At 39.6% G+C, this 16,817-nt stretch overlaps 2 protein-coding genes, 1 long non-coding RNA gene and 1 other non-coding gene across 4 annotated transcripts in view; 1 reads left to right on the top strand and 3 right to left on the bottom strand.

The window, feature by feature from the left end:
• Positions 1-542: 542 nt before the first annotated feature.
• On the top strand, positions 543-624 carry trnas-gcu (transfer RNA serine (anticodon GCU)). The gene has a single exon. It is a non-coding gene; the product is annotated as a tRNA-Ser (tRNA).
• Positions 625-1,990: 1,366 nt separating this feature from the next.
• LOC103457754 (uncharacterized) lies at positions 1,991-4,119 on the bottom strand. The gene is made up of 2 exons (XR_532470.2): positions 3,986-4,119; positions 1,991-3,482 (listed from the first exon to the last, which is right to left on the bottom strand). It is a non-coding gene; the product is annotated as an uncharacterized LOC103457754 (long non-coding RNA).
• A 227-nt stretch (positions 4,120-4,346) lies between these two features.
• On the bottom strand, positions 4,347-7,014 carry LOC103457755 (protein FAM177A1). Its single transcript, XM_008398130.2, has 5 exons — positions 6,396-7,014; positions 6,148-6,315; positions 6,016-6,070; positions 5,846-5,940; positions 4,347-5,196 (listed from the first exon to the last, which is right to left on the bottom strand). The coding sequence occupies exons 1-5, from the start codon at positions 6,483-6,485 to the stop codon at positions 5,008-5,010; spliced, it is 597 nt and encodes a 198-aa protein (XP_008396352.1). The 5' UTR covers positions 6,486-7,014; the 3' UTR covers positions 4,347-5,007.
• Positions 7,015-7,250: 236 nt separating this feature from the next.
• Positions 7,251-16,817, bottom strand: part of brox (BRO1 domain and CAAX motif containing) — an 11,873-nt gene continuing 2,306 nt past the window's right edge. Inside the window, exons 3-13 of the mRNA XM_008398131.2 lie at positions 15,368-15,474; positions 15,020-15,116; positions 14,783-14,878; positions 13,966-14,038; positions 13,702-13,807; positions 13,232-13,321; positions 12,608-12,693; positions 12,433-12,514; positions 11,147-11,297; positions 10,422-10,581; positions 7,251-9,552 (exon numbers count right to left, since the gene is read on the bottom strand). Of these exons, the coding sequence (XP_008396353.1) occupies positions 9,469-9,552; positions 10,422-10,581; positions 11,147-11,297; positions 12,433-12,514; positions 12,608-12,693; positions 13,232-13,321; positions 13,702-13,807; positions 13,966-14,038; positions 14,783-14,878; positions 15,020-15,116; positions 15,368-15,474 (1,132 nt within the window). The 3' untranslated portion in view covers positions 7,251-9,468. The remainder of the gene's footprint in view (positions 9,553-10,421; positions 10,582-11,146; positions 11,298-12,432; positions 12,515-12,607; positions 12,694-13,231; positions 13,322-13,701; positions 13,808-13,965; positions 14,039-14,782; positions 14,879-15,019; positions 15,117-15,367; positions 15,475-16,817) is intronic.

The following is a 16,817-nucleotide window of genomic DNA, read 5'->3' as shown; positions in this document are numbered from 1 at the left end:
CAAGGCCAATTAAATGTACGAAAACTGAGCATAGCTTCTCTGCTTTCAAAGGCAACCGGCTAACTCCGACTACTCAAGTTCTGATTTGTAACGTCGACTTTCATTTCAGTAAGCTGATGGAAACACGTTTTATTATAAGAAAAGTTTGTCTAAAATTAATTAAGCTACATCTGGCGCTCGCGACTCTAAATTGAAGAAATTAAAAGCAGTGTCTGCTGTTCGACAAACAAAGCTTAAAATGATGGTTTTACAAGGTATTGCGAACAGTGTCTACTATGGAACTGGAACGCTGTCAAACAGCTCCGAGTTTTGACTTCAGAGGCAAACGAAACGACGAAAAAAGCTGGGTCCAGACCAGAATAGCATTACCACAGTAGACTAGCATGCTAGACTCTCCTGTCAGCTACATCTGGCCTAGCTTCAACAAAATGCAGAGTTTTGTTTAGGTTCAGTCAGTAAAAAAAATAAATAACGACGTCGAAAGAGGTAATTTGGGGTCTGAATACTCAACATCCTAAATGTTCTGCATACGTCGGAGCAAGGACGAGGTGGCCGAGTGGTTAAGGCGATGGACTGCTAATCCATTGTGCTCTGCACGCGTGGGTTCGAATCCCATCCTCGTCGTATTCCAGTGACTTTTTCTTTTTTTGACCTAAATCGAAATTAGATTTCCCCCTAATAGGTAGGTGGGACTCGGGCTCTCGAATGTATGATTTCCGCTAACCACAAATCAAGTTCTGCTAGAAGTTACAAAAAGATACGGCCTGCACATGGTCTTGTGTAATGCTTTTTATGACTTTTGTAGAAAGTCGTATAAAAATCTATATCCAAGTCAACCTATTTTTTATTTTATTTTTTAGAATACTTTTAAGCTATTGTGCGGTCACATTTCTTTCAAAAGCATGTATCAAAATGAACTGCCTTTAGTTCAGCTTGTTAAATGGCGCCCTCTGCAGCCACAAAATCTGACTGCCACGGTACTTCCTAACAAGGTCCAAACAAGTCCTAACAAATTACATTATGTCACCACGTAATTTACGTACGGCTTGCACGGATGTTCATGGACAGAGATGTTACCTTTGTCACTTTGTCACGTTGTGCAACACACGGAAGGTGTTTTTTGCCTATAAATGACTACATTTGCACTTTAAACTTCACATGTGAGATTTGTTTATCAATTTGCCTTAATATGAACTATATGCATCATCATGAGATGTAAGACGCTTTCACCTTTCATCTCGGTGTTATGGAGGTTTAGGTTACTGAGGAACAAAGATTTGATCAACTATTTCTTCTTGGTGACATCACCTAAAAATAAATACCTATGAGTTTTAGTTGGTTTGATTAAATGTAGTACTTACCCGTACTACTGTCCTCGGTTACATTCATCGGGTTTTACTGAGAACATAAAGCTATGAAATATACGGACCAGTTCATGTTCTCCTATTTATTGCAATTATGAACATTTCCTATGGAAACCACAAGAGGGTGCTCACGTACCACAGATAGACATGGAAAAGCCGTAAACTTGTAAGTTTCTTTACTTCTTGAACAGAGAAAATAAAGTTAACAAATATAAGAAGAGGTCTGTTGTGGTATGACTTTCTCATGGTTTGATAACATTGAGAAGAAACACAAGTTTTATGATTTTAAAACAAAAAAAAGGCATTTCATTATAGTTGCCTTCATTTAAACAGAAAATTTCAGGTTTTATCTAAACTACTGCTAAAAAATTTTTTTAACATTATTAAAGTTATACAAAGGTTCTCAATGCATATTTGTTATTTTTATTGTAATACAATGATTCCTAAAGGACCAAATGAGTTCATATCCTCCCTCTATCAAATAAATAATGTTTTGAGAATGTAAATATGTTAAGGTCCATGTTCCCAGCTGCAACATTATTTTGCAAATACAATTTTTACTGTACCTGACCAAGAACTTTGTCAGACAAAAATAAATTATAAGATTATTTTTATAAACCTCTTAATATTGTCTTAGTTCTTTTAATTGATGAATTCAGACATTTTACAGACAAATGCTTATCAAGAAACAAAATGAATATTTAAAACAACAAACTCCATCTGATGGGGTAGACAGAGCTGACGGTGGTGACGAACTGGTAAATACATTTGAAATACATTGTGAACTAATTCAAATCTTTCTAAATCTCAAAGTGAAATCTTAAAAAATAATAATAAAAGCGATGACAAAATCCTACACATCAAATCTGATTGCCAATTCAGTAGATTTAATCCCCATGCAACAGACTTGTCACATATTCTCCTTCAATAAAATCCATATGCGGTATACACTCCTGGTGCTGCTTGTACAGACTGGTGAGGATAGTTTTCTCAGTCTAACTAGAATATCAGAAAATGGCACAAAGCAGACATCCTGATGACCTGGTTTTTGCTTGAAGCTAAGAGTTGGTCCATGAGGCTGAAAAAATTCCACTTGTACATCTTGATGCTCTTTGTCCATTTGTACGGCTGTAGGCAGCCACCAGTTCCCGTCATACAATGAGCCGATCTTCACTTTGGATATCACCAGGGCCTATCGGAGTCGTTGTTCCTTCAGGTGTCCTGCTGGACTCCTTCTCCATTTCCTCCATCAACATTTCCAGTGTATTCTGAACTTTGGCAGTGATTGAACTTTCATGGACATCTGGGTCTCGTGTTGGGTCACCAAAAGAGTGAGTGGCCGGACTGTGAAGCACTTGCAAATCTCTGCAAAACCACGAAAGTATTCCTACAATGGATGACATCCCCCCTGAGCCATAACACTTGATGAATGTTTCTTGTTCCTGGAATGGATTTCAGCGTTTGCATGAAGAAGGTGTCATAAGCCTGAAACTCATCATTTGTCACATGCCACAGTTTGACACCACTTAAGCTGTTGGACACCATGTCAAAGAATACTTTGCCATCTATGATACCCCGACCTCTCAGCACGTGTCTTCACCGTCGCCCCAATGCCATCTGGAGCAGTAATGCCATGTGATGTTTGGAAGAAATTCCATGAAGCTTTCTCAAATTCCAGATGTTGCGGGACAACACAGAGGAGATAGAAGTTCTTTTTATTTTTATACTGTTTGATTGGACTATAAGACTAAAAGTGGACAGTGTTTATGGTGGGATTTCTGATATGAATATATGTGAGGATTTGATCCATATAGGTCCAGATGGCTGCAGCATTCTGACGCTTAGACTCTGAGATTGTGCAGAATCCTGCCTTTTCTTGCCCAGTGTAGAACATGCCTGTGTGAAGTGTGACCTGTGGGAGATTTTGTCCATAGTGATAGGATTGTACTTCTAAGCTGAATTTACATTGATATTTTTTATGTATCCCTCTTCCACTCTCTTTCTCCGTCATTTCCTTTCCTCTCTTATAAACTCTTCCCTCAGCTCAGGCTGACTATTCATTTTTTCTCTTCTTCTATCCTGATACTCCACTGATATCTCTTCTCTGGCCATTCTAGCCTGAAATACATACAATTCTATGATCGGTAGACTGTTTATCATGGGATAAGCATACAGTTTCCTCAGGAAATAAACCACATCTTATCAATATTAAAGGACTAATAAAAACATGTTAAATTTAAACCATTAAACTATATAAGTTGTTGAAAATAAACAGAAACATATTTGAAAAGAAATACTTGACTCATATAAAGAACATTTATGTAAAACACATTAAAATGAGTAAACTGCACACTTAAGGGAGATTTGTTGACACCATCACCAAGAGTCAAAATTCTGATGGTGTGGCAAAATGCCAAACTACCTCCATTTACATGATGTTATTCTGAAGGAGGCCATATTGTACCTTGAAATCTTTACAATATACCAAAGTTAAGCATTTATGTCACAAAATGTCATCAACATTTTGTAAATTGTTACTTGTGGCGTTTACACAATAAGGTTATGGCAAACAACTTAGGAATAAAAAAGAAGAGAAAAACAAAAGAATAACATAAGCTTACCAGAGCTAACTAGCCCCGTTAGCAAAGGAAGAAAAAGGAAGTGGTCCTGGGGTCCTCACAAGTTTTGATGCCCTCAATAACGCCTGATTCTCAGGACACAATTTCAATTGAATTTGAAAATACATAAAATGATTTTTAACTCCATCTATTGATACTTATGGAATTATTTATTTGAATACTTATATTTAGTTGTCATGACATATTATGTTAGAATTCTTTTAAACTATGATAATGTATTGAGTTCTGCTCCAGGACAAAGACTTTTTACAGACACCATCTACCTACTATATCGTTTAAAATAAATAATACTCAGCAAACACCATGAAAACATACTTTGTTGTGGTGGCATTGACAGGTTAGTTCCTTCAGTTATTTGAAGATGTTATATTTTGAATATATTTTATTCAAAGTATGTATTCATTCAGCAGACATGTTCTGTCCCTCTTCTCGAGAATCAATAAATATACAGACTTAGGCAAAAATACAGAATAAATCTGGCTAAATATAGTAGAAGTTTAAAATGCTCACTGTGCATAATAATGCTGATATTAGCTGAATAATTAGTCAGGCAACCTGCAGAGGTAGCCTGCCTACAGTCAGCTATTAACATACTCATCCATCCATTTTCTTGCACTCTTGTCCCTTAGTGGGGTCGGGAGGGTTCTATTAACATACTCATATTTGTAATTTTATATGATGAATTTGTCTTTTTCTTCTGCATTAAAAAAAGTGGAAGTAGTCCTATTGTTGCCAGCTGCACTCAGCAACAGGTTGGGGAGGGGTAGATCTGCACCATTTTTTTTTTCCTTTTGCTCCTTTTCACCCAGAGAAAACATTAGACTCAGCAGCATTTCCTCTGGTGTCTCCAGAACCGTAGGAATGTATTTTATGCAGTTCTGCCACCTACATCGGTTTCCTCAGTGTCGTCTCTCTCTCTCAAAACACATTTGCTGTAATTAAAGTATCAAACCGAAATCTATTTTTCTCTATTTCTCTCTATTTTCAGTTCTTCAGCTTTATGGCTAGTTGTCCTCGTCACGTTGATAGGCTCTGTTTTGGCATCCTTTGTGTTTGTCTCCATGTTTGTCATCGCGGCCCTCTCCAGGATCAGAGGGACTGCTTGCGCCTCCCGTGGCTCCATAGTGACTCCCTTCTAGCCCAGAGGAAAGGTGAGTGTTCTCTGCCTGCTCCTCCACATGACGACCTGTAATCTGTGAGAATGTTGGTAAAACTTACGAGCACTGAAATACAAAGAATATCCTGCTTATGCTGTAAAATAACTTAGAAATCATTTAAAAGTATCTGGGTACGTGGGGTTAATGGAGCTGGACGTAAGGTACTGGACATAATCCTGAAAACTCTATCCTGAACACCATCATGCTACCACATGGTGGTGGTAGTGTGATGGTGTGGGGGTGCTTTAGGGTATGTCTCATAATCATTGGCCACTTTTGCAGCCAATCCTGGCAAGTGATTAGTTTCCATGGGAGGTAATTCACCGGCAGAGCACAGAGCCAGAACAAGCAGTTCCCCTCCAAAACAGTTGGTGGCAGCAGTTCTATATGCTTAAACAGCATATATTTGTAAATATATGTATTTATTATTATTATCTAGTGAATTAGTTTGGAAAAACAATTTGTTGGACACCCAAATGGAAATATCTGGCTCTGCCGCTGTGTGGTAGTGACAGACCTTCAGCTGTAACTGCAGGAAGAATTTGATTCTATACCATATTAAATCAGGTGAGCTGGATACAGATTCACTGCTTCACAGCCATCATGCTCTGCTCTGTGTCGGCCTGTTGCACGAAATCACAGACCGCTCTGATTAGATTTCAGATACTCCTGAGCTACAGGTTACCTTCTGCTCACGGTAGTATCGATCTACTGCATATTGATATTTGGCTCCATTCAGCCCAAGAACGCCGGCCAGTCTCTTTCCAAGGAAATCACAAGCTGGTTTTAGAAAGACAAAGAGCGTCTCATTAGGTTTCCTGTCATTAGTCTGATGACTTTTGCGGCGCTACATACCCAGCAGTGACATCCTCCCAACTAGAATGGCAACATTCTTGAACGACACCCGGCCCTGAGGAAGAAACATCTATCACATGATCTACCACTTTTGACTTCCAAACAGATTTCTTCCTCTGAACAGATTCCCACCCTCCCCGTTGGCTCTCCAAAAGGGGTTCTGTGTGACTTCTGCTCCTCTGCCTCATCTTCTTCAGAGTCCTCCAGCTCCAGACTTTCACCGCTGGAGAAGTAGACGATCCTGTTCTGCTTTTGCAAAGGTGGACCGTCAAACTCTGTCTCCTGGTCTTGCGGAGAAACCTGACAGATTAGAGAGATTTTTGCATAAACTTTTATTTCAAAGAGAAACACCAAGAGTTCTTACTTATTCCACAACTCACTTCCTGGTGGCTGTCTGTGTTCATTCTTCGGGCGATAAGAGGCCTGTCTTTATGGCGCAGTGGGGAATGCCACAGCTGCACCGAGTGCATCAACGCCGAGTGTCTATGAAGGAAAACCAACTGCAGGATACCGGATGAGTCCTGAAACCTGAGAGGACAAACACAGCAGAGCAAATTGTCTAATGACGAGAGCCGCCACTGGCTGCTGTCAGTTTGCTTCTTATGCCGAGGAGGCCGGGCTTGTAGCCGAGGAATGTCAGAGTTTACTGTCACGTTTGTTTGCCAAACGTTGGAAACGTACTGTCTGACGCACCACGTTTGAGTCACACCCTCTTTTATTCCTCACGGCATAAAAAAGGACTTAACATGGGGTCATAAAACAATACAAGACCAGGTTTTGGTTGTTAACACAAACCATCAGTCATTCCACCCTCAGCCGTTGCTGACAGTGCATGTGATGCCATCGGTTCCGTCGTTGCTAGGATCCAGACACATTTGTGCAGTGGGGCATATAAGTAAAACCAGATAGCATTTTCAGAACAACTGTAGGTAACTGTTATTTTATTGTATGTGTGATATGTATTTAATATTTTTATTTTGTCTTTTGATATATATTGTCTTTGTTAAAAGCTATAAAATCAGATTAATGCATATTAGCATTATGCTTCTGCTCTGGTTGGTCATATTTATCTTTAAAAAAGAAAAGCGAGAGGAAAAAAAACGTCCAGCAGCACAGGATCCAACACCAGAGGGAGTAATTGTCCAAATATAAAATGTCTCAACCAACATAATTATGAACAAAACTCACATTATGACTGCATTAAGATGTGCAAAGACAACACGTTATAGACAGCAACTTTTCTGACTGATTTAATACCATATGGGTTACATTTTACATGAAGGACACCACATAAGGAGGAGGAAGAAGAAAAGGAAGGAGTTCACACTTCAGCAGCGGTGTAGCATCCTCATGAAGAATGGATGCGCACTATTAGCGCTGGGCCGACTCCTGCGGCGCCTCAAGAAGCTAAACCAGGTGCTCCAAGTGCAACGAACTACATGTCTAAACCAGCTCAACTTTAAAATCTGCTGAATAAAGTGCAGAGGTTCCAATGTGCTATGAATACATCAGGGTGGGTTAAGTTGGTGCATGGCAGCAGCTTTATACAGTCTATACAAGTTTCCAGCGGTTTCTAACTTATTGATTTAGATTTCATTGTCAAAGCGGGCAGAGATCAGACAGCTGGGGCGACTCCGGTGAAGCTGCTCTGCAGAAAAATCTAAAACTACTGCAGAGGCAGATTCTGCTGTTTCCGTCTTTTAGAGCCACTCAGGACTACATGAAGACCCAGTCTAAAATATACCAGGTCTTTGTGGCATTTACATTTACAAAGTTACATTTTCAAAGAAAAATAGTAGCATAACATGATAACCGATTTGAGTTAAAACAATTGTTCCTCCTGCTTCGAAATAATTCCCACATTCTAAGTTGTAATATTGTTACAGCCAACACTTTGTAATATTTTGAAACACAGCCGGAAGGAAAATTATAGAAAACAACCCCAAATAAATTAGTACTAGTTTGCTTATTGCAGGAAGCGGGCATCGATGTTAATCTGCTCTAACAGTACATGCTTCTGTTAGCATGCTAGCTAGTTTTAAAAAGAGCGATGGTTCAGTTTGACTGTTCATTTTTGACTCATTGTCATGTAACTTGAGTTGATAATTTTACTGGCTTTAGGTGTTCTTTAAATTAGAAAGCTGGAGGTTTAACAATTCTGGATTATTTTCTAGTTGTTCTTATAGTAACATATTTTAAGCTAGATGGCTAGCCGTGCGTAGAAACGGGGAGAACTCTGATTGTTGCTATGGATATTCTTGTACTTCTCTCTACAGGGACTTTAAACTGAAGGGACAATTGAACAGAAGATGTTAGCGACTGTTTAATACGACGATATCAATAACAGACCATCGCCCAGACAGTTCACACCTACAGAACAGGGTGCCTACTATAGACAACAGCTACATGGTTAGCATTGTATGCTGAGTTCTAATGTCCATCAAAAACATTGGATTTCAGCTGCACTGAACTCTATGCTAAGTGTTAGATTGTCTCTTATAACGTTCAAGAACCAAAACATATCAAACAGGCTCACATATGTGTCAGTTTTGTCACCTCTATGTAATATTTAGCCATATCCAGCAATAATAGGATCTTCTTCTTAAAGGAACAGTACATGTAGAAAACAGCTTAATGTCACATACAAAAAAGAAAAACTACAATACATGTGTTCTAAATCAAATAAACCATCAACGACTACAGCTAAAACAAAGTAAATTCACCATCAATACACACAGTTCGGTGTCTCTTGGATTTCTTGTCATTGTAAATGATTGGATAATGTCATAGTGGGAAAACGTCTCAGCTCAGATACTCTGTACTCAGGTAGTACTCAGAAGGATTATGCTTTACTCAATCGGGATAAGTTATGTCTGTAGTGATAAACATTTTCTTCGGGTTGAAATTCTGGATCGTGTTACAGAACTGAACACATAAAACTTGCTTATCTTCCTGCAGCTCATAGGTCAGGGTGGTTTGGTTCACCCATCTGTCTCCTATTAACTGGTATTAGAGAATTTACTGTCTTGGACAGAGTGAACTGCGTCTGGTAAAAGTTCTAATCCCAAAACAAGCCACAATATTCCCATTCGACAACACACACGGTAAACACACTCACTGCATGCCTTCACTTCAACTCCAGAGGAAAATCAGATGGGATGGGCTTTTCTTTTCTTTTTCTTGGACTAGAGCTTCACTTTGCCATCTTTTGCAGGTTTTAGCACACAGATGGGAGTGGATTGTGGACATGCCTAGCATACCATCCGGAGCAGATTTTACACAAGTCAGATTGTTCTGGTAGTGGATCACATCCAAATATAAAGAACATGTTTCAGCATGAATGTAAAATACCATGGATTAATAGTGGGGGGGGATTCTCCTATGAAGGAAGATAAACAGATGCTGTCTTTATAAACGATGTTTCTTCATCATGGTGATGCCAAGATGGAGGCTCTAGGAGAGAACACAGCCTGTGTCCTTCTGGGGCTTCAAATCAGGCTCCTTCACCGGCTTTACCTCCTCTTCCTTGGGCTTGGCCTGGTGGGACAGTAGAGCACAGTAAGACATGAACACTGCGTCAGGTCAGCTTTTAATAAAAGCTGTTTAGCATGTCTGAATCAAGCCGTATTAGCATAACGTGACTTGAAGCTGCAGTATGAAATTTTACGAAGATGTGTTTTGTATATATTTCTCAAAGCTGTTAATGTCATGACAGCAAAATGTGAGACAGACAATATGTGAAATAATCCTTGTTGTCCTACTGCTATCTGCAGAAATACACCACTACCAATCAGAGCAAAGAGGAGGATCTCAAAGCTGTCAATCAACCTCATGTACACACTTCTTAATTTGATAATGGTGGAGAAACAACTCATCGTTTATCCACCATCATCTGTGGCTATGCTAACTATCCTTAGCTATTTGTGACAGACTCTGTTGTGTGGAACCAGCTGTAGCATAGCAGAAAGATGTTGAAAATGAGAATTTGTTCTCCATCAACTTACCTGGTTAAATAAGGGTAAAAAAAAAAAAAGAACATAATAAAAAGAGGGGGTGAATAGCAAGTACACGAGGATGATTGTCAGCTCTAAGACCCTCCTCTTGGCTCTGATTGGTCGTTTCTGACAGAGCTGTATATTTCTGCGGATGGCAGTAGGATGACATGGCAAAGACAGGAACACGATTTTTTCACAGATTACCTGTCTCATCTACTCTCAGGACATAGTGACAGAGTTTCAACAAATATGCAAAACAATTTTTTTTTATTTATTTATTTTTTTACAAAAGTTACCTACTGCACCTTTCAAGACTAAAGAGTTATAATGATCTTGAAACAAAAACTAGTGAGGATTTTATAGACCGGGTAATAGTAGATTACTGCATGGTTTCATAAACCGACGGAGCACCTTGTCATTTTTGGCTCCCTTGGTGAGGTCGAAGGCGGCGTAGACCTCAGGAGTGCACTGCTTGCTGAGGGGCGGCAGCTCAAAGGGGACCGGCTCCGCCAGACCGTAGCTGGCCTTCAGCTCCAGCTGGGGAGGCTCAGCAGGAACCTTATGGAAGTATCTGTGGAACGACATCCAAGAGAACATTAAATAGACAAAAAAAAAAGGCAGGAGAACTTTGGGTTGTTCACGTTCTTCTCAGCAGTTTGCTACTGTAAAACTGACTCTAACGTTCAATCAGCTGCTGTTACTGTACAGTTACTGTATGGCCAAGTGTTTAGACAGCAACGACTGTTAAAATACTAACATCATATTTTAAAATATCTCCAAAGATAATTTAGAAGTTTCAAAAACTTTTATGAGCAAATACTAAGAAAGAATATTATACCCAAGTTGATATGAATAATAATTTAATGGATAATGGTACTGATGCAAGAGTGGTGGGTGTGAAAACAAGTTCATATTTCTACCCACAGCTTTGAACGTGCTGTTCTTTTGCTTGAAATTGTGTTTCTTTGTATATAACTTTTTATTCTTTTATTGTGCTACATTTAATAAACTCAAAATGTAACAGTGTTCTCTGGTTCATGTCAGACAGAGGTGTTTCAACGACAGACCACCAGAGTGCACTCCAGCTGAGTCAGCATTAAAATGTGTGTGTGTGTGTGTGCGTGTGTGTGACTCACATGAAGCCGTTCTCTCTCTGGCACTTCTCCAGCGTGGTTTTAATGAGCGCGCCCAGCTTGAGGAAGAACAGCTGCTCTGACGGCTTGGCCGTGGTGCCGGGCCCTTTGGTCTGACGGTACTCTTTACACAGCGCCTCCGCACGGGAGTAACCTGAACACACACTGTGTTAAAACCCACAACATACAGGGAGCACAGTGGGGTCAGGGAGGAAAACACCTCCCACAACTCGTGCCTGGATGTGTACATAACAGGGCAGTATTATGGAAATTTTTTATTCCCTCTGGAAAAACATATCCGGAGTGTTCTTTCATGCATGTCCTTTAGTCTCCCACGGCAACCATTCAGCTGTGCAAAACACCTGGCTGGACCTAGCACAACTTTCGAGGCGGTTTCAGAGCTTGCGCCTCACAGAGCAGCCCTCCCCTCACTCAGCTCCTTCAGACTAGCGACATCAGCAATTCTCAAACTCCTTGTTGAAATGCCTGTCTGCTGAACTCATTATAGGAGCTACTTCTTAGTGAAACATTGGTTCAACAAGCCCCTTCACTGTCCATTTTTAAAACCCATCAGAAAAGTTTTTTTTATCTACTGGCTTTCAACCCACCTGAGACTTGAGTTTACTTAATCTTTATTGGTATTGATTATATCTGCTTTGCTGTATTGTTTTATTGTGTTTTGAATTGAGTTTCTAATTCATTATTCTGTGCTTAGCTTTGTTACTTAATTTTTATATGTTCCTTCATCTTATTACTGATGTTCAGTACTTTGTTTCAGCTGTGGCTGCTGTTAAAGTACTTTATAAATAAAGTTGATGATGATGATGATGAAAAACATTGTTAAAGGGTTAATACAGGAGTCATGTTATGATGAATTCCTGAAGGCAGAGTGTCAAAAGGAGCAGGAGTTCTTAAAGAAACAGAGCTCGAATTTCAAGGTTTTAGATTATGAAGTCAAATATATTTTAAGCCAAATTTGATATATATAGCAACAGACAGCTATATCTTCCAGGTGTATTTTCCAGGTGCTATAAAATGGCACCTGGAAAATACACAATACTGCCCCTTTAAATACATAGTGGCAGGAAACAGGAAGCAAACGCACAGGAAGCACCTGTGGCATCACTGGCAGTCATTTGTTCTGACTCAGACATGACAAGCGGAGAGGAAACACTGCAACATGTAGCCCACTGACACATGATAGCATGTGTAAAGTTACACTATGACATCTCTAAGGTTACAAAACAACGTATGTTCTCAATAAAGCATGGTACTAAAGAAGCGTGTACATTTTTCGGCCTCCTGTAGGGATCTTATAGACTCTCCACATTTGTCACTGGCCAGCAGCGTCTGGCCGTGGTAGCAGAACGCCTGCAAAGGAAAGCAGAAACCGTTGGGACATTTCATGGTTAAACATGTTTTTTCCCCCATCCAAATCAAAGCTTCAAATGTGTGTCAGCTTACATAAGCCATGTAGAAGAACTGCTTCAGCTGCAGATACTTCCTCCACTTGCTGCTGCACTCTGGCTCCAGGGTGTTCAGCGTGTGGTCTGCACCGCCACAGATAAAAACAAGCTTTCACCTCAAACTACCAAAGTAACAATAAACCTACAGGATCAAATGTTAGAAGCATTTTACACTGCCAAGCAATTTGACAGTGTAAAATGCCACATTGCCTTTTCTTTCTTTTTTGTCTTAAAGGTTGCAAAATATAGCGACAAAGTTGCTAAGTTATCAACAGTGGGGTTACTATTAACAACCGTACATGTCAGATGTGCAGATGTCACCCAGTGGGCAGGCAACTTATAACAGTAAAATCCTATACGTGAAAAAATCTGTATTTTTTTTATCTATATTGACAATTTATTGACTTAAAACAAGTTTATATATCTTGCTGAAATGTTACTTTTAAATTTGTGTTTTCTTATTTCAAGTGTGCTAAGATATTTTAACTAAACAAGCCTTGGTAAGACTGTGTTTTTGCAAAGTACAAGGGACATTAACTTAAAACCCCTCTGAGGTACTGATGTATCGTTTTAAATACGTTTTTTTGTTTGTTTTTTTACCTGCTGGTATAAAAACACTGACCAGCTTTCTGATAGAAGTTCGCCGTCTCAAAAGCCAAAGCTGCAATCAGGGCGGCGTTGTGCTTCAGCTCGATGGCTCTGGCAATCGTCACTGGAAAAATGAAACTGAATATTAGTTTTTAGAAGTCAGTTCTGTTTAAAATGATTCAGCACAACACCAAAAACTTACATATCAAAAAAAATAAATACATTTTTTCATAATAAAAAAATTATGAAATAAAGAAGAGTTAAATGTTAGAATTGAAAGAGATTTGACTAAAAACTAACCACATTCATTGTTTTCACCCCCTCACACACAAATACTGTGGTTGTTTTTATTCATTTCATGGTCAGATAGATAAGATTAAGTTTTATTTGTAGCTAAAGAAACATTGTGTCATCAAGTTTGAGTTGCGGTCCAAGTAATTAAAGGTCAGGCTTGTTATTTGTTCATGTGCGTCGCAGCTCCTTTGTGATTTAGTCCTACAGTACCTTCCTGTGCCTCGGCTTGGCACTGGATGAGATACGCGTCCATCACTCGGGGCTCCAGGTCTCGGCCCTTTTCAGCCGGGGTGATGAGGCGGGGAATGTGGACCTCCTATGGTAGAGATACAAAAAGTTGTTGTTTTTTTTGTTGGGTTTTTTTATTAACAGCCCATTGATCTTTTGCTTTCATAAATATGCAGAGTTGGTGCAGCAAAGCCAAGGTCTAGCAGCCAAATGTTGAAGTTTAAACTTCCGGTGCATCTGCTTCACCTTGAGAGTTTTGAAGATTCCAGCTGCAACCTTCAGGCTCTTGTGAACGTCCTTGGCTTCGGGTTCTGTTATGCTTTTAGAGAGGCAAACATGGCCGTCAGTATGCTACAAGAATATCTTCGTCATTTTCTGTGTGGTCAGTTGGCATATTTGGGTGATTGGGGGAACCAACTATCAGCTCAAAACAGTCGACAAAAACACAACCCAGACAGTTTATTACAAATCTTACAGGCTTAAATCAGAAACAACATTTTGTTAATCAATAATTAATTTCAAACTTTTAACAGTAGCATATCCATTTCTCCCCCAGTGTGAAGTTCTGTTTGCATTTTTCCCACTAAAAAAACCAATCAGTGACATTAGTGCTGTTCTACTGCTTAGATCCACTCACTGGTCACTTCATTAGGTACATCAGTTCAATTGGTTATCAACATAAAATGCTGAATCAGTAAATAACATTTCATCAACTCAGTGCATTCAAGCATTTCGATAACTTCCTGAAGTTCAATCTGGCTACAGCAGCAGGAGACCGCTCACCAGGTTCCACTTCTGTCAGTTCAGAACATTAAACTCAGGATACACTTCCATCACACCCACCAGAACTGGACAATGTTAGTTAGCTTGGATAAACGTCGCCTGGTCCGACCAGTCTGGATTTCAGCTGCAACATTCATTTAACCAGAATCTGGTGTAAACAACATGAGAACACAGATCCATTCTTGCCAATATTAATAAGACCTCTGTAAAGTTGCAAAAAGTTGTGAACAAGTGCTTTTTTTTTTCTTTTACATGCTGGAAAAGCAAAACAGACACTTACTTTTCCTTCCCAGCTAGTCTTGAGGCAAACTTGGTGTACCAGACGGCTACATTGAAGGCCATAGAGACCAGCTCAAAGACGGCATCCTGCTGGGCACTAACAGGAGGCCAAAGAGAAACCGAGAGTTAGGATTTCTACAAAACTACAATCTGAACATTACGTCAATCAGATCAGGTTAAATCTGCCCACAAGGGGCCTCAAAACCACCACAGCTTCCTCAAAGATGCTGTTTGATACCTTGGGATGTTTCCTTGTAAGGTGTCAGTCCACTTAAAGTTCTGGATGAACCTCATCTTGTTCTCCTGTGTAGTTCCATCCAGGGACGAGATGAAGCCTGTTGGTCACAGCACAACAAACACGGAAGACGTTTGGTAGGTGCAAGTTAAGGAATGAAAGACAAGGTGCTTGTTGGTTAGCAACTGGCAATTTTCCGTCTCTGCCATTTTGGTTGTGTAGTAGCTCGCTTTTCATATGCAAAGGATAACAACCCCCATTGACAGTAGTCAACAGGTTATTTCTCTTCAGCAACTGTCCGTTTATAGAAAAACATGCTGAAAACAACATGGCCGACGTGAGTGAACTTGCCTTGCAGCAGAGAGAAGTACGCGTCCGAGGCGTTCTTCATGATCTCCGGGGTGCAGGTGGAGTCGGTGAACATCTCCAGCAGCCTCGCTCTGGTCGTCCTCAGGTCACTAAATGCATCACACAGACAGAAATCAGCTGACAATCTTGTCTCTCAAATACCAACAGACTTTCTTCCAGAATGAATAATTGATTCAACTTCTCTGTTTGACATCTAGGATAAATTGTGATTGAATTAAAATGACTTTTTTATTGTAAAGTGCCTTGGGAAGGGTTAGGGTTTGATGTGAATTGGCGCAATAGAAATAAAACAAATGTAATTGATTTAAAAGAATTTACAGAAAATACTAGGAAGCGCCATTATATCTGTCAGTTTCCACATCGTTATGAAACACCTGCTGTACCAGACATGGGCAGGTCTGAGGCTCATGATGGTATGATAACCTGAAGTAAAAATAGCACAGCTTGACGGTATCACCACAACTCTTTTTAAAACAAAAATCCATTACATGATTGATTTCTATGTAGAACAGCTCTCCAGCTTACCAGCTGGGGTTTTAAATCAGTGCTACCTTAATAAAAGTGATGGATGGCTCTTCTTTAGGTTCCAAACTATGATCGTCTGCATTTTGCAACTGGAAAAATTTTACCTCATCTTTATACTTGGTAAAAACATAGTCAATGTAATCACCACCTTTCAGCTACCTGAAGTGTTCAGTAACAGGTAGCGGAGGGGCAACAAACAATATTCTACGCTCTTAGTGAGGAAAAGTTGTTATTTTTAAAAAGATGGCTTCTACTGATACCGTCTGTTAAATCAACAACACTTCTTATCACATTGGATTACTTACCTTTCAAAAAATATTATGACTATTATTTTCCCTGTCATTTTCCCCTAGACCTCCATTACCAAATGAAGAGGATTCAGTGACTTGTGGTTGGGTTTTTTTATTCAAATGATTTCTGGTAAAAACCACAACAGGCGGAGGTGATAAAGGGTGCTTTCAGAGCAGACTACGGGGACATTAAAAATGTCTTCCTTATTTTGCGATTCAGCTCAACATTGATGATTCTGTGTGAGTCTGATAAACAGAAACACACGAGCATCTGAAGAAATTGATATAATGAGAGACAGAAACAGGAAACTGTGAGCTGCTCCTGGTAAAGCGGCTTCGGCCATTACTGAAATGAGCCGTCTGTGTTTACAGGATGGGTACAGTTTGAGCCCTTTGGGCATAAATCTGGATCCTCCCACTTCCTTTCTGAACTGCCCAGCATGGTGTAGAATGGTCCCCTTGTCTCATGTTAACCACAGTGTTGAGGATAAAGTTGGTAACAATTTGCTACAATGATAATGGATATGCAATACAAACTCATAAAATCTGCAACATTGTTGCCTTTTGAAAGAATCCTCACATTAAAGCTGATAAATGTGACTTTTATGATATATATA

The sequence above is a fragment of the Poecilia reticulata genome, linkage group LG21 (genome assembly GCF_000633615.1).
Source record: "Poecilia reticulata strain Guanapo linkage group LG21, Guppy_female_1.0+MT, whole genome shotgun sequence".
Classification (NCBI taxonomy): domain Eukaryota; kingdom Metazoa; phylum Chordata; class Actinopteri; order Cyprinodontiformes; family Poeciliidae; genus Poecilia; species Poecilia reticulata.
The sequence above is the reverse complement of the archived record's forward strand: the minus strand, read 5'-3'. Positions and strand labels throughout refer to the sequence as shown.